Below are 23,539 nucleotides of genomic sequence, written 5' to 3'. Positions count from 1 at the left end.
GTCTGCATTTTGTCAGCAAAGCACACCTTGATTGGGAAGGAGGACTCGGCAGCAGGTTGCTAGGATACCTTCGTGCTTTTTTTAAAAAAAATGGGGTAGGGTGGATTAATAAATGTTTTGTACCATTCCCTGTGGATAACGGATACCTTTCTTGTGTGATTGTTTTTAAGAAACGACACCTCTGGAGCCCTCAAACAGGTTCATCAGCGTCATCGTCCCCACGAAAGGGGGTGGGGGAGCTCTGGGGGCCAGAGAATGTTTCCAAAGAATGGCAGGTGGCCTGGGGGGTGCTCAGGTGAGACCAGGAGAATTTGGTTTCCCAGACAGTTAAAAGCACACCCTGTGAGTGAGATACTCCGGGAGGGGTGTCTGTGGGTGCGGAAGAAAGTATTTGTTCAGTAGGAGTTTCAGACGGGTGTTTTCCTTCACTCCAAAAGCACCTGCATCCCTAGAGGTCCCAGAGAAGGCCTCCCTTGTCATTCCTGGGGCTATGCAGACACTGGCTGGGTCCAGGCACACACCCTGGGCGGCTCCTGATTGGGGTGATCATCTGTTTTGGGCCACTGATGAGGCACTGAAGTAGTTCAAGTTGTGAGCTTTGGGTGGCAACCAGGTGGATTCTGTTGCTGCCTCCTTTGAGTCTGCCTTGGAGCAGGCTGGCTCTGGGTTCCAGTCTAGCTTGGCCAATCAGCCCCTTTCCTCTGCTGGTGGGTACTATAATCCCCTCCAAAATGCTTTTCTTAAATCTTCCGGGTGAAAGGGGTCAGGAAGGATCGGAACAAATGCACTTGTGCTTCAGTGCTTGACTGTATTAGGAACCAAACTGTGTGACCGATCTGGATGCTGACTTTGTCCATGTAGGCCAGTGATGGCGAACCTTTTTGAGACCGAGTGTCCAAATTGTAACCCAAACCCCACTTATTTATTGCAAAGTGCCAACCTGGCAATTTAACCTGAATGCTAAGGTTTTAGTTTAGAAAAAACCAGTTGGCTCCCTCTTCCTCCGCCCCACCCGCTCGAGCAGGGGCCAGCCTGCTCTAGCCACCAGCAAGTCCCACGCATACCACTCTGTGCCTCTCTAGCATCTCTGCCTCCTCTGCACCCCCCGCTCAGTGGCCCAGGCCAGCCTAGATGTGTGTGTGTGTGTGTGTGTGTGTGTGATATTTTCCACCCCCCACATGACAAACTCTGTGTGCGCGTGCCCACAGAGAGGGCTCCGAGTGCCACCTCTGGCACCCGTGCCATAGGTTCGCCATCACTGATGTAGGCGCACGGACAATAACATTGTGGAATTTAAGTGGCCGATACATCACCCCGTGTTCATCCAGTCATAAAGTGCCGCATTGAATATGTGCTGCCGTGTGCCAGCAGCGCCCTTCTGCTACCTGGATTGGACAAATGTGCCGGTTTCCGCATGAGGGCATCAGTGAACACAAATCAGACACATTTATTTATTAGACTTGCTATCCTGGGCTCAGACATCAGAGCATTCTGAAACCAGGGAGGGAACATTTTAGTCTCCCTGGGGTAGACCATCACAGAGCTGAAAGTTGCGATAAAAAGAAGAAAAGCTTCAAGGGGAATAAAGAATTGCAAATTAGTCCATGTCCTTAATTAATTAAGTTTATCATCCCCCAGCTGCTGGTCTTGCGGCACAGAAGCAGCCTTCGTGGCCCGCAGTGCCTCCTCCTAGTTCCTCTTTTCTCCCCTTGAGGCAACCTGTCTGTGCGTTCGGTTTTGGCAAGCCAGGTCCCTCTTCTGGTCCATCAGGGGGAAAATGGCGCCCAGGGCAACCCCGCCCTCCCCACACCCCACTTACCTTAGCTGGCAGCTGTGGTCCCAGGCAGCCCAGCAGGCCTGAGGCAGGTTCCCCCTTCGTGATCTAATGCGGGGCACCCAGGGTCAATTGACCACCCCCACCCCCCCACTCCCCGTGTTCCTCTAGCAGATACACCACTGCGGTCCATCAAGCAGAAAACAGCTGCTGAGATGATTGAAGCAGAATAAGGAATTCATAGCCTGATCCAGAGTTGACTGGCAGTCCGGGACGGTGCCCCTTTGGTACCACTTGGCCCAAAGCTGCTAACAAAATCTAAGAAAGCATTCAATCGTTTTAAAATAATAAAAATAGTAATATTGCTATTCCAGATGGCGTTTAGTCAATATTGTAAAACTGGTTAAAGAGCTGATGGGGGCTCCCACACAAAACCAACCCCATGCCCGTTCCGTTCCACTTTTCTATTTGAGTGGGGCAGCAGGACTGAGGGAGAACGGAAGGAGGAGACGGGGCGAGCCGGGGGCCGGGGCTTGCGGCTGATTTTAGTGTCCGCCCCCCAGGCATGTCAAGCCAAATCCCAGCTGTGCCACCTGCTTTCACTTGGGCTGAGACGTGCTGGTCTTGTTGGGGCTCCCCCCCCCCCGCCCGGAAAAGCTCACCCTGAAATGCAGCCCGTCTTTAAGCCCCCCCCCCCCCCGGACTTTGGCTTTATTTTGCTACGACAGCCTGACAGGGGTCCTCCCTTTGCCATGTTCCCTATGCGTGACCCACACCCCTCCATTTCGCTAGCAGGGAGCCTTTTCCTTGGCATGTGTAGGCGACGTGCCTCTGTGCAGGTGCAGAGCGTTTCCTGAGCAGCTCCACCTGCCTCGCAGGGTCCCCTGCCCAGACGGTGGTGCTCTGAGCATGCGCCAGAGCCACCGTGGGACCCTGCAGCGTCCCCAGCCCAGCTTTGGCCAAAGGATGGCCTTTCCCGCCCCCCCCGCCCCCATCGGCAGGGGGCGCTGCCTCGTGGCGTGACCGGAAGCGATCCCGTTCTCCACAAGGAGGGACGAGAAGGCCGCTCCCTCTTTCTCTCACTGACCGGCGCCCCGGGGGGGCGGGGGGAAGAGTCCCCGAAGCCGCCGCGCGTGCGCACTTGCTCCGCTCCTCGTGAGGTTCGTTCTGCTGCCGCATTTCAGTCTTTGCAGACCCTCGGCGGGGGCGGGGTCACTTGTCCACGTGAGGGAGCGATGACGTCATCAAGGAGGGGGCGGCCGCTGTGTGGAGATGCCCAGGGAGGCGGCAGCAGTCAGGGTTGCCAACACGGCCGTGGGACATTCCTGGAGATTCGGTGTTGGAGCCCGGAGGGGGTCTCTGTGGGTTGTGACTGAAGAAGAGGCCCCTCCCTACAGCCAGGGGCGCGCAGGAGGCACTGGGCGCTGGGGTTGCCAACCTCCCGGGAGTGGCTGGAGACCTGGGATTACAACTACTCTCCCGGGGACCGAGATCAGAGAAAAGGGGCACTTTGGAAGGTGGCTTCTGGGGCAGGGGGGTCCAACTCTGGCCCTCCAGATGTTTATGGACTACAGTTCCATTGGCCATGTGGCAAGGGTTGATGGGAATCGTAGTCCATGAACATCTGGAGGGCCAGAGTTGGACTCCCCTGCTGTAAGTATTGTACCCCACTGAGGTCCCTCCCCTCCTCAGGCTTCACCACTCAACCCCCCAGGTGTTTCCTGACCCAGTGATGACAACCCTAGTGACCCCCCACCCCCCGCAACTGCCAAGCTCAGCCACTGTCCTTCAGGGCCACCCTGGCTCGTGCTTTCTCTCCCCAGTAGTTCTTCTTAAGCCCCAGCCAATCACTGCTAGCTTGTTTAAATGGGGCCACGGGCACCATTTCAAAGGAAGGAAAGAGTTAAGCAAGCAAATGAGGGAGGGAGGGGGGGTCTTTCTGGAGTGCAGTAAATGTCAGCTGACATGCAAACGGACGTGGGGTTTCTGTCTTTGCCCGGCAGGCTATGGAGTGTGAGGCAGAATCTAGGCCTCTTCTGCCTTTCCACCTCCCTTCAAATCACAAGCGGGCAGCTACCCGGGAGATGCAAGTTCAGACATCGGAGGCGCCCGTGTGGGCTGCAGTGGCCGCGATCCAGGCCGTGGACCAGACGGTGGATACCCACACCATGCGCTTGCTGCACCTGGAGGGCAGGATGGGCTCAGCCGAGAAAAAGCTGACCGGCTGTAAAAGGACCGTGGTGGAAACGGAAAAGCGGCTGGAGAGCACGTGGGCCTCCTTGGGAGTTTTAGTGGAGAAGTTTGGGCAGCTGCAGAGGAGGCTGGAGAACGTGGAGAACCTTCTCAAGAACCGGAACTTCTGGATCCTGAGGCTCCCCCCAGGCACCAAAGGAGAAACCCCCAAGGTGAGTTGGGCTGGCTTGTTGCGAACCCAACCCAGAGGACCCCTCACTTGCTCCTGCCCCTTCTGCAGTGGTGGGATCCAAAAATTTTAGTAACAGGTTCCCATGGTGGTGGGATTCAAACTGTGGCGTAGCGCCAATGGGGTGGGGTGGGACACGACAGGGGCATGGCCGGGCATTCTGGGGGTGAGGCATTCCTGGGCGGGGCTGTGGCAGGGATGCAGCCGCTGCACTGGTCCTTGGGCAGGAAATGAATGTACGCAGGCGCAGGCTGCCACGCACGCCAGTGCACCTCCTGCTAGATTGCTTCAAGTTTTGCGTGCTACTGCTGAGAGGAGGGGCGTAACTAAGGCAAAAATCACGTGGCAAAATTACCAGTTAGTAATCCCCTCTTGGCACCCACAAATAATTAGTAACCTACTCTCGGGAACCTGTGAGAACCTGCTGGATCCCACCTCTGCCCTTCTGGAATTCTTGCCCGTGGAATGACTCGCTTCAAGGCTCCGCATTCATTAACTTCTGCTCTGCTAAAATCTAACATTGCACTTCTAGCTGCGAACATCCTTCGTTCTCCACTGCAAAAGAAATTCCAGGAGGACATAGTCAATGTCCCCACTTTCCCTGGCAGCTCCCCTGTTTTGAATGGGACTTCAAGATGCTGACAGGGAAACAAAGCGGTTGGTTTAACTAGGGTGTTGTGGGTTTTCCAGGTTATATAGCTGGGTTCCAGTAGCAGTAGGAGAAAATGCCATACAACCCAGAAAACCCACAACATCCTAGTGATTCCGGCCATGAAAGCCTTCGACGATATGTTGGCTTAACTGTTTGAAAAAAGCAGCCTGAAACCCAAAGCTCTGCTTGGAACGAAGCCACGGGAGAGAGTTTTCGACAGGTTTTCTTGATGCAGCCTTGGGGAATTCCCGCCTTTTTGGCTGGTGGTCTGGATTGGGACGCTGTCTGTCATTCTCGCTCTTGCAGGTGCCAATCACCTTTGATGACATCTCCGTCCACTTCAACGAGCAGGAGTGGGGTGAACTGGATGAATTGCAGAAGGATCTTTACAAGACGGTCATGAAGAGCAACTTTGAGACTTTGGTCTCACTGGGTGAGAGGGAGTCCTTTTTAAAAAAATGAGCAGAATGTGAAATTGAGTGGGTGCAGCCCTGATCTGGGCAGGCCCACGTTAGCCTGGTCTCAGAAGCTCAGCAGGGTCAGCCTTGGCTAGTAGTTGGATGGGAGCCCTTCAAAGAATACCAGGGCTGGAGCTTTGTGGGGTTTCCGGGCTGTATGGCCGTGTGTTCTAGTAGTGTTTTCTCCTGACGTTTTGCCTGCCTCTGTGGGAAATATTAGTGGTGGCGGTTCCACTCCAGATGTTAGTGGATTGCTAATTTTGATCAGTTTCCCGCCAGCATTCGGCCAATTGGCCATGCTGGCAGGGGCTGATGGGAATTGTAGTCCATAACATCTGGAGTGCCAAAGGTTCGCCACCACGGGGCTAGCACCTTCAAAGGATCATACCAGGGTTGTGATGCCAAGGCAGGGAACGGCAAACCACCTCTGAATGTCCCCGGCCTTGAAAAGTGTCAGTCAGTTGTGACTTGACTGCAAAAAAAGAAAGAAAGAAAGAAAGAAGCATATTTTCCATCTGAGAATTGTTTTAAACTTCTCAGCCTGCTTTTAATTTTCGGAAATCCCATTAGACCCTGTCTGTTCTTGTTCTGCCTCCCCCCCTCCCCCCCCTGCAATGCTTTTGTGGAGAGTGCGACCGCACTTGGAGTCCTGTGTCCAGTTCTGGTCGCCACATCTCAAAAAGGATATTGAGGAGATAGAAAAAGTGCAGAGAAGGGCAACGAGGATGATTGAGGGACTGGAGCACCTTCCCTATGAGGAGAGGCTGCAGCGTTTGGGACTCTTTCGTTTGGAGAGGAGACGTCTGAGGGGGGATAGGATTGAAGTCTATAAAATTATGCATGGGGTAGAGAATGTTGACAGAGAGAAATTTTTCTCTCTTTCTCACAATACTAGAACCAGGGGGCATTCATTGAAAATGCTGGGGGGAAGAATTAGGACTAATAAAAGGAAACACTTCTTCGCCATGCAACATACGGTGATTGGTGTTTCTGGAATTATTAGCTGCCACAGGAGGTGGTGATGGCCACTCACCTGGATAGCTTTAAAAGGGGCTTGGACAGATTTATGGAGGAGAAGTCAATCTATGGCTACCAATCTTGATCCTCCTTGATCTCAGATTGCAAATGCCTTAGCAGACCAGGTGCTCAGGAGCAGCAGCAGCAGGCCATTGCTTTCACCTCCTGCATGTGAGCTCCCAAAGGCACCTGGTGGGCCACTGCAAGTAGCAGAATGCTGGACTAGATCAGGGGTCCCCAAACTTTTTAAACAGGGGGCCAGTTCACTGTCCCTCAGACTGTTGGAGGGCCGGACGAAAAAAAACTATGAACAAATTCCTATGCACAAATGATTGTAAAATGTTTGATTTCACCTTTCAGCCTTTCTGTCATGGTCTATTTTTAGAACAGTGACTAAAGTATGTCAAGTACAGGGTGAGCTCCAAATATTGTTGGGGAGGCTGTGGAATACCTTCCCCTGTAAAAAAAAGCAGAACTTTCCCAATGAAGCATTCCATCTAACCCAGGATCAGGTATCTTCCTGGGTTCTTTCCTCCCTAGGTTCTTCCTGGGTTCTTTCCTCTTCCTGGGTTCTTTTCCTCCCGAGCGATTCGCCAGCCTGGCTGATGCCAATGGGAGTGAGGCAGAACAGAAAGCCTGAGAGCAACACATGGAGTAACTGAGAGGGAAGGGCGGAGCAGGCGTTGCCACATGTAAGGTTTCCAACTCTGGGTCAGAAAATTCATGGAGATTTGGGGGTGCCATCATGTAACTGCAATCAACAGCCATTGGGGCCGGTTCCTCCTCTCCCTCAAGCCCGCACTGCACAGGAATGGAGCCATCGCCACCATGCCTGGCGGGCCGGATAAATGCCTTCAGGGGGCCACATTTGGCCCCCGGGCCGTAGTTTGGGGACCCCTGGACTAGATGGACTCTGGTCTGATCCAGCAGGCTAGTTCTTATGTTCTTATGAGAGAGAAGAAAGGAATCCAGGGGGAATGCTGCAGCCTGCAGGGTTGCTGGCGGGTGGGGGCAGCTCTGCTAGATCCTTAGGACTGCTGGGAACACACCTGGGAATATCTCCTCCCCGAAGATCAGGAAAGTCATGTGACATTTGACTACCTGAGCAGCTCAGTGCTTGCCGACGGTCCTTCTTGCACAAATGGGCCTGTCATAGCGAGGCTGGGAAATGGCCTTTTCCGTTGGAGCCCTGAGTGACCTCCTGCCTGGGGGAGAGGAGCCCAAAGCCTCATTCAGGAGGAAGCAGCCCTAAATCCCTCCTGCCTCTTCGTCTTGTGCTCCGGAAGGGGCCGGCGTGCTTGCCTCATGACCACAGCCTGCAGTCCTGGCTCATTTGGGGCCCTTGATGGTGGCCACTCAGGTTGCAGCCAGCAGCTCCCTCCCAGGAAGAAAAGTAGGGTATCACGATCCAGCGTGGTGTAGTGGTTAGGGCCGTGGTGGCGGTTCTTGCACTAGACAGCAGGTGGATCTGGCCACCCCATCAGCCCATGATGGGAATTGTAGTCCATAACATCTGGAGTGCCAAAGGTTCACCACCACTGTTCTAAGGTCTTGGAGGGGCCATGGCTCAGGGGGAGACAGACCATCCCCTTTACACGGAGAAGGTCCCACGTTCAGGGGGTGATGGGAATTGTAGTCCATAACATCTGGAGTGCCAAAGGTTCGCCACCACTGGGTTAGGGTGTCAGGCTAGGATCCCCACCCTGCCGTGGAAGCTTGCTGGGTGACTTGGGCCAGTTGCACACACTCCGCCTAATGTACCTCACAGGGTTGCTGTGAAGGTCAAGTGGAGGAGAGAAGGGTGCCCGTCAGTCGCTTTGGGTCCGCATTGGGGAGAAAAGTACATTAAAACCCTTTTTTCAGAATGCAGAAACATTTGGTGTAAATGGTCAATCTTTTAGCTTTTGTTTGCTGATTTTTATAGCATGGATTAGATTTTTGAACTCATGTGAAACACATAAATAAAAAGGCAAAACTACCCACAAGAAAGTGCAGAAGCACAAAAGGGGGAAAACCAAAAGAACGAGAGAATCCCAGTGGCTTCTCGCCAGACAATAATACTAATGAGAAAATGACACCAGAAAACTGTGACGGTCTCATCAGTTGTGTCCTCTTGCGAGGAGCTCCTGGATTTTCTTGTTCTCGGGGTATATATTCCTTCTATGTCATTGAATATGATTTTCAAAGAAGACTTTTCATCTGGTTTTCGTTCTTAGCGGGTCGTTGTTTTTTCCCTTTTGTGCCAGTTGCGCCTTTTTATTTTTTATTTTATTTTTTATTTATTTTCGGACTTATATACCGCCCAATCCCCGAAGGGCTCTGGGCGGGGAACAACATAAAATTCAAATACAAAAAACATAAAAATCAAATATCAATCAGTGATTAAATAACACAAATTAAAACGCAGCAGTTAATACATAATACAACATAGCAATGCCTGCCAGTCCCTCTTAGACCCTCCCGAGAGGAGAGAGAAAAAGGGGGTGGGTCCTACAGATGGTAGTAGACCCTGCCCATAAAAAGGAAAGAAGGGGGGGGGCACTTTCAGCAGCTGGACACTCCAAAAGCCCGGCGGAACAACTCTGTCTTGCAAGCCCTGCAGAACTCACTAAGGTCCCGCAGGGTACGGACAGCTGCAGGAAGAGTGTTCCACCAGGCAGGGGCCAGGGCTGTAAAGGTCCTGGCCCGAGTGGAGGCCAGTCGCATCATGGAGGGGCCAGGGACTGTCAGCAAATTGGCCTCCGCTGAACGCAGAGGCCTAGTAGGGACATATGGGGTAATGCGGTCCTGGAAAATGCCTGGAAAAGAAACATTGCTTCAAAATAGATTTTAATCCAGCCTACTCACAGGGCTGCCAGTCATCACAGAGATGGATGATACAAGATGAGCTAGGTCAGGGGAGTGCCCCCCCCAGCCCCCCCCGGGTCTCTTTGGTCTTTGCTTTCCTTTCTTCACAGCATACATCAGTTGAATTAATTTGAACGTTAGGGCCAGTTTATTTATGCCTTCCATAACTGTCTGATCCTAATGTTAGTGAGTGCTGTATAATAACAACCACGTTTCCTTCTGTCCAATGAGCAGACTACGCTGTGGCCAAGCCCGAAATCCTATCCCGGATGGATCAGGGGCAGGAGGCGTGGGAGCACGGCCGTGGAGTTTCGTGGGGGGACAGCGCCCACCTGGACTTTGGCACAGGTTCGTTAGCAGACATCTGAGGCACTGAGCTTATCGGTTGGTAGATTTTGGAAATCAGTTGGGGACATCTGAGCTGGAGAAACAAAATTTTTCTCTCTTTCTCACAATACTAGAACCAGGGGGCATTCATTGAAAATGCTGGGGGGAAGAATTAGGACTAGTAAAAGGAAACACTTCTTCACGCAACGTGTGATTGGTGTTTGGAATATGCTGCCACAGGAGGTGGTGATGGCCACTAACCTGGATAGCTTTAAAAGGGGCTTGGACAGATTGATGGAGGAGAAGTCGATTTATGGCTACGAATCTTGATCCTCCTTGATCTCAGATTGCAAATGCCTTAGCAGACCAGGTGCTCAGGAGCAGCAGCAGCAGCAGAAGGCCATTGCTTTCACCTCCTGCACGTGAGCTCCCAAAGGCACCTGGTGGGCCACTGCGAGTAGCAGAGAGCTGGACTAGATGGACTCTGGTCTGATCCAGCAGGCTTGTTCTTATGTTCTTATGTTCTTATTGCTTTCACCTCCTGCCGGTGAGCTCCCAAAGGCACCTGGTGGGCCACTGTGAGTAGCAGAGAGCTGGACTAGATGGACTCTGGTCTGATCCAGCTGGCTTGTTCTTATGTTCTTAGAGGCAGACTTCCACCCTTGGCCCATGTTAAGGCCCACTTCTCTCTGTTTAGGACCGTGAAGGAACGGACTTGCAAGGTGTAAGGAATTCCATAGAAGCAGAAATAAAAGGCTCTTTGGTGAAAAAAGACCGTTTATTCAGACATTTGTCTTGTAGAAAGCTCATATTACACGAGTGGCAGGAACGACACTCTCGCCAGGAAGCACAGGTTAGGCAACTCTATTCTATCCTATCCTCTCCCTGCTTCCCTATGGGAACGGAGACTCTCATTTCCCGCTGCAAGATATAAAGTCTCCGGCCGATGAAGCTGGCCCATCGCCCGGCTAAAAGTGAAATTTCCCATGTTAGGCTGCTGCCTTTACTCTTTTTCATCAACACCATTGAAACCTTTACACTCTGCCTCCTTAAAGAAAGACCCTCCTGTGGCTTATGCGCGGAAAGGCGCTGTGGAAAGTAGAAGCGCGGCGGCGGTAGCCAATATTTTCGGAATAACAAACCCATTGATTAATATACCCAGAGGAATATCCCAACCCAAGAGACCAAATATTGCAAGTTGCTTGTGATTAAAGCAGAGTCCAGGATGGCGCCAATTTCGTAGTGCTTGTGGGCCATCAATAATAGTTGGTATCTCTCCGTAATGGTCGTACAGGCATCGGAAGCGGAGCCTCCTTGAGTAAACTGAAATGGAAGACAGGATGAATGTTACTAAGAGAGTAAGGCAATCCAATCTGTGCAGTAATATCATCATTAATCACTTTAGTAATCTTGAAAAGGTCCCAGCTAATCTTTGGGCTCAGTTAGAAAATTTATGCACGCCTTCTGAGATTTTGGTGGACAATACACCCAAGCCTACACGCATTGGAAAACCCGAAAGGTGCTTCTATCTGCTTGCAGCTTTGGGAGTTCCTTAGCCTGTTGTAAGGCAGAACAGACTCCATTTCCATCCCTCGCTAGGTGATGAAACTTCTGAGGTATCCAAAAGCTGCTCGCTGGTATTAAAGTAAACGGGCGGAACGAAATGACCAGACACAATTTCCGTAAAGGGGTTTTCTTTGTACCGCTATGAACCGCGATTGTTATAGGCGCATTCGCGCAAAACGAGAATGAGCTCGCGCACTCAATTGTCTTGCAGTGGTAGTTGGTGTAACAACGCAAATATCGCTCTAGGGTTCTGTTCGTCCCGACTCACCGCCACTTTGAATCGCGGGTAGGGGGCGCGACATCGTACGTGGGCAAGCCCCTAACAACCCCAAAACGCCTTTCCAGAACTTTGAAATGAACTGGGGCTGGCGGTCGGAGGTTCACCTTAACGGGGCTGAGTGTAGATCGGTAAACATGTTGGAATGAACAGCCGCGGCTAAATCTCTTAGGAGCCGGTGAGGGATGGAAGCAGGCATGGAAATACCGGCTTGTTTAGCGAAAATAAGTCCAATTCACCACCCACAAGACCGTACAGCCATGACTGTCGGGCAAATCTGTAAATAAAAATCCATGGAGATGACTTCCCAAGGGCATGGAGTACATCGGAGAGGTTTCAATAGCCCATGGGCTTTCCGGAATGGTTTTGGCTTCTGCACAAAGGATACCTCTTAATATATCACTTTCAATGTCCTTTAAGCGATTAAGCCACCAGGAACTGGGACGGCAAGGGCTAAATGCAGAGCGCGAAAGCCAAAATGTCCAGCCGAAGCGGTATCGGGCGTATTTCAAGAACCTGTTGCGGAGGGGAGGCACGTAATAACACTTCTCCGGGCCAAAACCTTACTCTCCAAACGCAATTGGGAGTCACTTTCCCGCTGGATTGCAGCCCCGCCTCGAAGTTCCCCGCAGAGGAAAGGAGAGGAGTATCATCTAGACCAGGAATGGGCGTGAAGGAGGAGGGACGCTTTGAGATCGGGTGACAGCCAGTCCCTAACTGGGAGTGGGGAGAGGTTCGTGCGTGTGGAATGTCTCGCAGGCAGCTCCACCCTCGCCGGTAGCGCTGACGCTACAGCTAGTTTATTGGTTTCTCTCCGGGAAAAAATGGACTCCGTGAAAGCAGTTCGCGAAAAGAAATCGCCCAACGTATTGTTTTGCTTTATGGACATCTTGAGGGGAGTGGAAAGAGCGCCAGGTTTTTTGTGGATCCCACCAAAACCTGAAAGGGTGTTTTAGCCCCTCCAGCCAGTGTGGCGCCATGAGAGTGCTACTTTGAAAGCTGCAGCTTTTATCCCCCACAGTCCAGTTTATTGAGTTCATAACCGAGCATTTCATTAGAACCGATCGTCTCGGAACCAGCGTACCATCTTTATTTTTCTGCAACATGGCTGCCCTAAGCGCTGGTCCGAAAGTATCCGAACGCACAACTACAAACGGGAGATTCAGCCTGTGGGTGTTGTAGGATAGGTTCGGTAAAGCAGCGCACTCTTTATGAGCCAGAAAGGCTGTTTGACATTCTTCAGACCAGAAAGTTGGGGCCCTTTCGAAGCCTCCGCACAGTGGATCTTTGGTACCCTTTGCTGCAGAAAACGTCTGTGGAGAGGAGAGTCAGCTCAATGCACTGGGGTAAGCAAAAGTCACGATAGAAATTAGCAAAACCCAGAAAAAGATTGGAGTTCTTTGGCGTTGGTGGGTAAAGCCATTGAGGACTACCAGTCAATTTTAGCAGGATCCATTTTGCCCTCGGCTTAGATCCGTAACCCAAATAGTCAATACTGGAGGTCTTTGGTGGAAACAGCATTTGGAGAGTTTGGCAAAGAGAGAGTTAGTGCTGAGCAAGCCAAGCCAATACTTTCAACCAATGTTTCACGGTCTTCTATGTTTAGAATAAATTAAAACGCCATCTAAGTATACCACAACTCCCCTTTGTACAATAAATCATGGAGAGAACTTCGCTTGATGAGGCTGCCATAAAGCCCGGGGCCCCACTTAACCCGAATGGCATTATTAAGTATTCAAACTGTCCAGAAGCACAGGTTATAACTCTATTCATCCCATCCCCCTCCCTGCTTCCCATGGGAACGGAGACCTCATTTCCTTCAAGACAGAGATAAAGTCTCCCTCGACAAGCCGGGCTCCATCACCTCGGCTGTGGAATGTAATTTCCGTTCAGGGCTGCTGCTCCTACCATCAACACCATTGAAACCTTTACACAAGGCCCGTTCCTTTAGGTTTCCAGGAGGTTGGAAAATTCTGTATCCATCTCAAGGCAGTTTGGGGATGCCACCCCGTTCGTGATCTTGGCAGTTTACCAAAAGCATATTGGATAGTAACCATCCCCCAAAGCAAATCAGAGTGTATCTCCCATTGGACCCATTTGTGAGTCCGTCACACTATTCCTGCATTTAGAGGCTCCACTAGGTTGCTGAATCTCCCTCTTTGCTCCTACAAACCCATGTGGGGACAATCGATCATGTTTCTTCAGTTCTGAGCTATAGTACTCGAAGGGCTGTGGAGTTGATCCACTTCCTCACCCTGTCACCTTGCTCTAGATAGCAAGGCCAAAGGAGCACGGTGTGTGTCCAGAGAGCAGGCGTTGAGCATTCAAAAATATAAAAGTTAGACAAAAAACAACAACAACACATGATCTGTTTAAGTGTCAAGCTGAACAAGGATTTAGAGAAAAGGTGAAAACACACAACCCTGCGTGTAAGCCTTATACTCAGTCCTTCTCCAAAATGTTGTTTAATTATTATTTCTTGAAGTTCCAGTAGTCCCTCATTATGTGAGTTCTCAGACCATTCCCCATGGCCCCATGCCACAATGGCAAGACATACTCCCTGAGTAAAGGATTAGTCCTTCAGGGCTTGCTGCCCATCCATGGAGAAGGGAAAGGTGGAAGGGAGAAGAACTTCTTTCTCGTGTCCTGAGAATTTACCATCTCTCTTTGGAAGTGTCCTCCAGTTCATTCTGGTTTTCCTGCCTCAAGAGTAAGAGAAAACTATCTAGCCGGGTGTCCACGAGTCCACTGAGGCGTGGCTTTCAAGCATGGTGTGAGGGGGGAAAGCCTTTGCCCCCCCCACACACACAAATTTGCTCAGTGCTTGAGGAAGGATTCCTCATGCTTGTCCTCTCTGCCAGCTACAGATTTGTAGAGAGGCTCCTCTGAGGGGTATAGTGGAATCATTGAGGTGACTTCTAGGATGGGAGGACACTGAGCCACAAGGACATTACATTCTTCATGGGGTTTCTGAGACAAAAATTATTCTTGCGTTTCAAAAGGCATATTTTCTCTTAACTTTCTAAAAACACTTGATGGCCCCAGCAGTAGTGTTAGTGGGCACCTTTAGTGGACATCCACGTCCACCGCGTTGGGGACTGCCGCTCTAGTTTACCCGGAGCCACCTGGCACCAGCCGCTTTCTGTAAACGTGTGGATGGGCACCAGAAGAGATGGTGGGGAGTGCTGTGCCACTTTTAGGCCCACGTGGGGGACCCTTGATGTAAACGGTAGGCTGTACAGCTCTGAGTAGGAATTGGTGGACTGCGAGTCGTGTTTATTAGCCTGGAGTAGCCACTCACAGTTCTCTTGCCTCCTCTTCATAGACTCCCCAGTTGCTCTGGTGGACGTTTCTTCGTGGCTTCAGCAAGAGGTGGAGGAACCACCAGGTGGGAATGCTGAGCCAGCTGAGAAGGCGAGAGAGGTCAGCGGTGGCTCTCACACAGGTGAGGACTGCATGTACGGGGTTTCCTGCTCAGTCTGGGTTCTCAAGCACGCACGCAAGGGGCCTGGCTTGAGGCATGTCCTGGGCGCTTGGGGAGCGAGTGCTGGCCGGCAAGGGTTCTGGCAAGCCGAGGGCATCTGAGACTAGTGGTTCATCGTCCTTGTGGCTTTCCCTCCAGTGGCTCTTGGTGGTGATTGAGGTGGGGGGGTGGGAGCCCAGGCCAGGGGCTTCTTTCCCTCTTCAATCTCCAGAAAACCTCCTATAAGAACATAAGAACCAGCCTGTTGGATTGGACCAGAGTCCATCTAGTCCAGCTCTCTGCTACTGGCAGTGGCCCACCAGGTGCCTTTGGGAGCTCACCTGCAGGATGTGAAAGCAATGGCCTTCTGCGGCTGCTGCTCCTGAGCACCTGGTCTGCTAAGGCATTTGCAATCTCAGATCAAGGAGGATCAAGATTGGGAGCCAGAGATTGACTGCTCCTCCATAAATCTGTCCAAGCCCCTTTTAAAGCTATCCAGGTGAGTGGCCATCACCACCTCCTGTGGCAGCATATTCCAAACACCAATCACACGTTGCGTGAAGAAGTGTTTCCTTCTATTAGTCCTAATTCTTCCCCCCAGCATTTTCAATGAATGCCCCCTGGTTCTAGCATTGTGAATCACTAGGTCTGTCCCCTTCATTAAGCTGGTACGGGAGCCACTGCAGCCAGATCTGGACGGGGAACGTAAACTTACCTATGCCTTCTGAGGTGGTCGCTTTGTAGACTAGGGACTGAATTGCCACTGCTTTGTATTGTCTTGCCCTGGGCTCCCCAAACCTTTTCATCCTGTGGGCTCCTTTGGAATCCTGACACAGGGCAGTGACACACACTCACAGGGAGCTCCAGTGCAGCAGACAAGAGGACTCGTTTTAAAAAATATGCTGGGAAAGAGCGGGAGAGAGAAGACAACACTAAGCTCACTTTAATCTGCACAGTTAATCAGAGCTCCAGTGGCCAATCAAAAGCCCTGCTGGGCAAGAGCCCCATCTCTCCGCATCCACTTCCTTGTAAAAGTATTGGGGGCGCACTAGGGACAGTGTTGGCTGGCATCACGGTGCACCCGGGCACCACGCCGGGGAACCTTTTTTTCCAACTCTCTCCCCCCTCCCCTCTGCCGTGTTGTCATCTAATGCCAATTCCTTTGATCGTAACTTTTCCCTGAGTTTCCTGGCCGGTTTCTGCCCCCCTTTCTGACCGAGAAGCACTTTTCCCTCAGGGTACGTGGGAGGTCTCTCTGCCAGGTGGAAATATCACCCTGTTCTGCCCTCTGCCACAGCCTCTGCTCTTGCAATGGTGGACACTTCCTTGCCATTGAAGGAGGAGCTGCAAGAGGTGCACTTTGACCGAGGACCCTGCAGGGGAGGAGATCTCAGCCGTAGCTCCAGCCTGGGTGAGTCTTGCTGCTCAGAGGGCCTCACCTTTTGACCTCACAGTATATATACTCCACTTGCTTTCCATTCCTACTATCAGATCCTCTGAAGATGCCAGCCACAGATGCAGGTGAAACGTCAGGAGAGAATGCTCCTAGAACACGGCCATGCAGCCCGGAAACCACACAGCACCCCACTGAGCAGAGGTGGTTTGCCACTGTGTGCCCCAGCAGCCTCAGAAGTCCTTCCCATCCCAGTAGAAATCAGCAGAGGTGGAGCGAGGGGGAACTGCTTCCCTGCTGTGGCACTGGCCGCTCCCGCCACGCTCTCTCTGCGGCCTGGCCACGCCCCTTCCCCTGCTCCACCCAGGGCATCATGTCCCACCTGGCCCCGTTGGTGCTACGCCACTGCAAATCAGGGCTGACCCTGCTTAGCACCTAAAAGCTCCTTATGGCAGGCCCCAGGGGGTTTCCAAGGCAAGAGATGTTTGGAGCTGCTGTGCTCTTGCCTGCTTCTGCATTGTGTCCCTGGACTTCCTTGGTGGCCTTCCGTCCAAATACTGACCAGAGCTGTCCCTGTTTAGCTTTCGAGAGCCAATGAGCTCAACATTGGATCCTATTCCTATTATTTGGGCCCAGGCAAATACTATTCGAGTATCATTTCCTGGGAGGCCAGTACAGAACTGGAAAGTGTATCAGGGGATGCAGAGCGGTAGGAGAGAGGAAATCAAAAGGCTGAGAACAAACAAATCAACATAAATCAATAATAGGAAAGATACTAAATTTTTAAAAAATGTATCAGTGTTGATAGATTGGAATAAATAAGGGCAAAGATGTCTTCAGTCAACTGACCGAGTGAGTTTTAGCCTGAACAGCCTGGTTTTTTTCCCCCTGTGGCTTCAAAATTTCTGGCCACTTTATATTTCTAGAGGTAGGTTAGGCTGAGAGTGTGTGACTGGCCACGGTCCCTCGGCCAGCTTCCGTGACACCCGAGGGGATTTGGACCTGCGTCTCCCGGGCCTGGTCTGAATATTGTTAGCATTTGTTGGGCGAGTGGGATAAAGTTGAATCCATCAATAAGCCCAATTAACAAGGGGGGAGGGGCTGTTGCTCCGTGACAGAGCGCCTGCGTGGCGTGTGGGCGGCCCCAGGTTCAGTCCCCCGCATCTACGTCTAACAGCATCAGGTGGTGAGTGATGGGAAAGACCTACCCAGCCCATTAAAATGTTCCAGTGAGAGCCAGCTTTTGGGTGCAGCCATTGGACAAAGTTCTACCGTGTTTCCCCGAATATAAGACAGTGTCTTATATTAATTTTTGCTCCCAAAGATGTGCTATGTCTTATTTTCAGGGAATGTCTTATTTTTCCTGTGTTCTGTTCATCGGGCATGCTTCCAAACAAAAACTTTGCTGTCTTACTTTCGGGGGATGCCTTATATTTCGCACTTCAGCAAAACCTCTACTATGTCTTATTTTTCGGGGATGTCTTATATTAGGGGAAACAGGGTAGTACCCTTGTAGGGGAGGAATAGAGGAGCAACGAGAAAAGGAAGGGGGTTGATTTATGCCCCACCTTTTTCTGCCATAAGGAAACTCAGAGGGGCTGACAAACATCTTTCCCTTCCTCTCCCCACAACAGACACCTTGCGAGGCAGGTGGGACTGACAGAGTTCTGAGAGAACTGTGAGTAACCCAAGGTCACAGGACAAGAATGGTTTTGGATAAACCTATGAGTAACTTTCGGAAAGAATGGGACTGTTGGTCTGGACATATTAATGTAGGGTTTAATAACCGAAAAGAGATTGTCGGATTATTTTAAGGAAAAAAAGCAATGTAGAATGAAAAATGGGGAAAAATTTTAGGGGGATATAAGTGGGATAAATTTGATTTATGATTAAAAGCAAAAATGTTGGCAAGGCAAACTGTCTTTTGTTTCATGAAGTCATGGCTACAAAAAGTGCCCGCTCTTGGCCTCCACGTGCACAGCTGGAACATCTGCCTGGCTGCAGCAGGAAATCCACTCTCTCTGCAGGTTCGGGAGCTGATCCTTCCTCAAATGGCTCTTCGGTGATTCCTGCCTGAGGGCATTTGTTGGTCTGGATGCTTTGTGGAGGTGGTGCTGGGAGAGCCGTGATGAGATTCCTTTTTTCCTGGACAGAATATGGAGCCATCGCGGCGGAAGACAGGCCTGTCCCTGGACCGCAAGGAAGCCCACACGCCCAGGAGCCGCTGTTCCTTGGTGAAGGTCCCAGCACTGGTAAGTACCGGCCTGGACTTAGTAGGTGTTGGACCTTTAGAATTGTCTGCCTGGGTGGGGCTGTCCATCCTTCCAGCTCTTGACCTGTGGTAGTAACTGCTCTGGTCCAGCCAGGGCGACCTGTCAGTCAGGCTGGAGCTGGAAAACTTGCCTTCCTGTGCAAACGGAGGGCCAGGGGGGCTTGTAGGGTTACCAAGCTCCGGCTGGGGCCTCGGAATCTCCCGGAATCAGACTTGATCTCCAGACTGCAGAGAACAGCTCCCCCAGAGAAGATGGCTGCTTTGGAGGGTGCAACCTTCGCCTCACCCCCAAACTTCCCGGAGTTTTCCAACCTGGAGCTGGGAACCCTCATTGTTTGGTATTCAGGCTGCAGTGAAATGGAAGAAGAAGAAGAGTTTGGATTTATATCCCCCCTTTCTCTCCTGCAGGAGACTCAAAGGGGCTGACAATCTCCTTGCCCTTCCCCCCAATACAACAAACACTCCTAGCAGAGGTAGGGTGGGAGCTGAGAGAGCTCTGAGAGAAACTGTGACCAGCCCAAGGTGCACCCTAGCGCTGAAGAAGAAGCGCGTTATTATTATTGTGGAGTAGTACACAGGCTAATCTGAATTCCCCAGATAAGCCTCCGCAGCTCAGGCGGCAGAGCTGGGAATCAAACCCGGTTCCTCCAGATTAGATAAATGAGCTCTTAACCTCCTACGCCACTGCTGCTCCTGTGAGAAACATTCTGCAGAACTCCTTCCTTGGAGTAGAATTCCTTCCACATTAATTTCTTCAAGCAACTCCCCTCTCTTTGAGAGCCAGCCTGGTGTAGTGGTTAAGGACAGGTGAACTCTAATCTGGAGAACCGGGTTTGATTCCTCCTCCACCTGGGAGGCGCGCTCTTACCTGGTGAACCTACATTCCTTGTCGGTGACCTTGGGCCAGTCACAGTTCTCTCTGAACTCTCTCAGCCCCACCTGCCTCACAAGTTGCCCTTTATGGGGAGAGGAAGGGAAAGGAGCTTGTAAGCCCCTTTCGGTCTGGTTGTGGTGGGTTTTCAGGGCTGTGTGGCCGTGGTCTGGTGGATCCACCACAGCCACACAGCCCAGAAAACCCACCACAGCCAGCTGAATCCAGCCATGAAAGCCTTCGACAACCCTTTCCGTCTCCTCACAAGAGAGGATCTCTCTGGCACTGGGGACCGTGACCTGGCAGGCTGCAGGCACACGTGGCAGTTTTCCCAGAGCACACAGCCAGGATATCCAGTTGTGCTGATAAATGTCAGCCTCAGAATTGTTGAGTGTAAATGTATATACAACAGCAGTGGCGTAGGAGGTTAAGAGCTCGTGTATCTAATCTGGAGGAACCGGGTTTGATTCCCAGCTCTGCTGCCTGAGCTGTGGAGGCTTATCTGGGGAATTCAGATTAGCCTGTGCACTCCCACACACGCCAGCTGGGTGACCTTGGGCTAGTCACAGCTTCTGGGAGCTCTCTCAGCCCCACCTACTGCACAGGGTGTTTGTTGTGAGGGGGGAAGGGCAAGGAGATTGTCAGCCCCTTTGAGTCTCCTGCAGGAGAGAAAGGGGGGATATCAATCCAAACTCTTCTTCTTCTATTCCTGCACAAACTGCATGCCCCTTCTGGTCCAATCTGATCATAGAATTAGAAGGGACTGTATGGGTCACATCATGCATATTGATAAAGGGGTCATGTGAATGCAACTCTGTGGGGTGGCTCATGTAGTGTGTCCCTTTGGGGCTGTCTGTGTAAATGCTCTGGGACAGATCTGTGATTGGGACTCTGTGAAAGCTGCGTCGCTGCTCACAGACCTGTTCACAATAAATCTTTTAGCCACCAGTTCCCCTGTTCTGTTTCCACACGGGATCTGGCCAGAAAGTGGGCCTATAGGTGCAAACGGTTAGGCTCTGGGCCAGGGTGCTTCAGCTGTACTCTGTCCACCCTCGACATATTCAGGATGTTTACCCTCCACACGTTTTGAAGCTGCAAGTAACAGCTTCCTCTTTGCTCAGGTACGGCCCCCTTTCTGCCATGGGCTGCTGCTGCTGCCGCCGACATGGGACACACGCTGCACGAACATCACCGAGGACGTTTCTACGGAATGATGCAGGAGATCCTGTCTACAAAACGCGAGGACAACAACAGCTACATTAACCGTGACCGGTACAGGACGTTGATTGAAGAAGTCAAAGAGGCCAAAAGGCTTCGCAGCAAGAAAGGCAAGCACTACCGGCGCCTCAGGCGCTTCAACGTCCTGAACGTCGGGGAGGAAGAGAAGCTGGTGGTGCCCGTCTCTCCGGGGCACATGGAGGCCGTGTTCTTTGTTCAGTATGAGGATCTGTTTGATATTCTCCATGAGGCACATATGACCATTGGCCACGGGGGCCGAACCAGGATGCTGAAAGAACTTAGCCGTAAGTATAAAAACGTCACTGCTGAAGCTGTAATGACTTACCTGAAGCTCTGCGAACTTTGTCAAAAAAAGCAGAGCGCACCCAAGAAAGGTTTAACTGCAAGACCGGCGTTGCGCAGTGAAATGGATTCTGACTGTCCATTTGATATCATTTATATGTGAAACTGTTGCCACGGTGGACTTGAATGTGGACTGTTATGAAGCTCACCTGGCAGAATGTGTTAAAGATGCGCTGCTAACAATTAAGCAGATCGTAGATGCTTAATTTGGCCTCTGTAGCTTGTAGAAGAAAAGAGGATCTTGTGTAATTTGAAGATAAAATCTGAAAACCTGGTTCGCTTTCTATAGGCCTGGAGAGTTCTCAAGGCTTCTCTCATGCTGGTAGTTAGAAAGGAGTACTGACTCTACAGAAGCCCACTTTGGCCAAAAATTATCCGGCATCATTAAAGATGCCTTTGGTCCTCAAGTTTCACAAAAACAATGGCAGAAATCCATGCCTGTTTGACATCACTCGTTCCCTGTTGAAGAGCGCTATAAAAATGAAGAAGCCCCATTCCGAAGCGGCTCAGACTCCTTAGCAGAAAACCATCCCACCATGGCTGACTCCTGTGGAACTAGTTTTTATTTTGAGCATAGACTGGAGGGCCTGCAAGACTCACCCTCTCTTGCTGCAGCAACCAGTTCTGAGAAGAGAGCTTGTCCTTGGGAGGGACATCCCAAGGTTCCTTGGGTGAGGCCCGGTCTTGGTGGGAAGATCTCTTGTCATGGGGAAAATGCTGCCACTTGTGGAATAAATTCATGAGGTCTAACCCAGAGCCCTTAGAGGATTTGCGCACTTCAATTCTCAGGCACAACTTCCGTTTTTGGGCGAGGCTGAATGGGATCAGGAAAATCCCCTAAAATAAACAAGCATTCCCCTTCCTGTTGATGCCGATGTGTTGTCTCTCCTCCTTTGGGGTCGCTGATTCTGGACTATAGTTTGGTTTCTAATAGTTTTAGGCTACCAGAATGAATGGGATGAAATCCTACTGTCAGAGTCAATGAAGCTATGTTAGAATGAGGGAAATGGATGTAGTGCCAGTGCCGCCTTTCACACGTTAGCCCAGTGATGGCGAACCTATGGCACGGGTGCCAGAGGTGGCACTCAGAGCCCTCTCTATGGGCATGCACAAACAGAGTTGCCCTCCCCCCTCCATATCTAGGTTGGCTTGGGCCGCTGGGCTCAATTATTAGCATTAAACCTAAGACCTAATCTGATTCTGCATAGGCTAAAAACAGTGGTGTGAAAATAGTATAAACCCTTTTACACCGTTTTAAACCCTTTTACACCGTTTTCACACTGCTGTTTTTGGCCCATGCAGAATCAGCCCTAGTTTTGGGGAGGCAGCGTAGGTAACTGTTAAACCCCACTGATTTTCATGCGAAGAACTAAAGCACGATCCTTTACCTGGGAGTAATCTCGTTTGCTGACAATGGGGCTTGCTAGGGTAGTGATTCACCTGTTGGAAGAGTTGCACGGTTGCTTCAAAGCAAAGCCACCGACTACCATGAAGCTTACTCCCAAGTAACGCATGCCTCGGAGCCAACCGTTTTTCTGAACTAAAACCTCAGTATTCAGGTTAAATTGCCGTGTTGGCACTTTGCAATAAATAAGTGGGTTTGGGGTTCCAATTTGGGCACTCGGTCTCAAAAAGGTTCACCATCACTGCGTTAGCCAAAGGAGGTGGAGTGCTTTTTGCCACTGTGGAAAACATTTGTGACTGGTGTCCCATCCCTCTTTTAGGTCCAGAGTATGTGTTCAGTAGTGAAAATTAAGCTTAGTGGTGGCGAACCTATGGCACACCAGATGTTCATGGACTACAATTCCCATCAGCCCCTCCCAGCATGGCCAATTGATGGGGCTGATGGGAATTGTAGTCCATGAACATAGGTTCACCACTTATCACTTTATTTCCTAAGCAACATTTTTAGGAGCACTCCTGCCTGCCAGGTGACCCTGTGCTGGACTCCATGACCACATTATGAGGCCAACTTGGGTGCAAAGCCACGCTTACCTCCCTCGCAGCATGGCCCCACTATTGGGAGATCCCCTCCGCAAAGTCGGCTGCCAGCAACCAGCAGTGAGTCTCATAGGACATTCCAACCTGGTCCTTTTAGCAATTTCACCCAGTTAAATGTATAGATGTTTTCAAGGTGTACCTGGATTTTGATAAATGAAGTATTTATTTGGTTTTCTACATATTTAATATTGATGATTATGTATTTTTATCATTTGGTTAGTTGCTTTCATTATGGTGTTTTTAAATATATATTAATATATTAATAAAGCCAATGCATGTGGTGGTTGTGGCTAAAATGGCCTCCTTTGTTAGGCTGAGAAGTGAAGCTGGCTTCTGCGATCGGGAGCCTCGAGAGGCAGCCCCAGCCTCAGGCAAGGAATCCCAACTGTTCCCAAAGCCCCGGCATCCTCCCCAAGGGCTCTCAGGGGTCTTGCCTCAGTCCCGAGGCCCAGAAAAACGCCCCGTGATAAAACATGCTTGTGGACATGACTCTGGCTGCCTCAACCATTTTCCTTGTGGCAGTGAATAAAGTCTAGTTTTGCGCTGTCTGTTGTACCAAGAAGCGAACGTTTGTGGAAAACTGGCAACTTGTGAAATGCAGATTGGGGTTACTTTTGC

At 51.0% G+C, this 23,539-nt stretch overlaps 2 protein-coding genes across 3 annotated transcripts in view; one reads left to right on the top strand and one right to left on the bottom strand.

Moving 5' to 3' along the window:
* The window catches only part of LOC125441169 (gastrula zinc finger protein XlCGF57.1-like), a 264,358-nt gene that overhangs the window by 129,578 nt on the left and 111,241 nt on the right, over window positions 1–23,539 (bottom strand). The gene's annotated exons all lie outside the window — the stretch shown is intronic.
* On the top strand, window positions 2,917–22,072 carry LOC125441170 (zinc finger protein 783-like). 2 transcript variants are annotated; one of them, XM_048511547.1, is made up of 8 exons: window positions 2,917–2,998; window positions 3,778–4,179; window positions 5,155–5,281; window positions 9,405–9,518; window positions 14,666–14,785; window positions 16,101–16,214; window positions 18,350–18,448; window positions 20,461–22,072. In XM_048511547.1, the coding sequence occupies exons 2-8, from the start codon at window positions 3,781–3,783 to the stop codon at window positions 21,021–21,023; spliced, it is 1,536 nt and encodes a 511-aa protein (XP_048367504.1). In that variant the 5' UTR covers window positions 2,917–2,998; window positions 3,778–3,780; the 3' UTR covers window positions 21,024–22,072. The 2 variants fall into 2 exon arrangements, with proteins under 2 accessions (XP_048367504.1, XP_048367505.1); XM_048511548.1 differs by having other exon boundaries at window positions 2,920–2,934.

The sequence above is a fragment of the Sphaerodactylus townsendi genome, linkage group LG11, assembly GCF_021028975.2.
Source record: "Sphaerodactylus townsendi isolate TG3544 linkage group LG11, MPM_Stown_v2.3, whole genome shotgun sequence".
Taxonomy (NCBI): domain Eukaryota; kingdom Metazoa; phylum Chordata; class Lepidosauria; order Squamata; family Sphaerodactylidae; genus Sphaerodactylus; species Sphaerodactylus townsendi.
Note: the sequence above shows the minus strand (reverse complement) of the source record. Positions and strands in the feature narration are given on the sequence as shown.

Coding starts and splice junctions, on each gene's coding strand:
- LOC125441170 (XM_048511547.1), top strand. CDS start 3,781: ATGGAGTGTGAGGCAGAATCTAGGCCTCTTCTGCCTTTCCACCTCCCT. Junction 16,215..18,349: donor CAGCCGTAGCTCCAGCCTGG/GTGAGTCTTGCT, acceptor TTTCCTGGACAG/AATATGGAGCCATCGCGGCG. Junction 18,449..20,460: donor TGGTGAAGGTCCCAGCACTG/GTAAGTACCGGC, acceptor CTCTTTGCTCAG/GTACGGCCCCCTTTCTGCCA.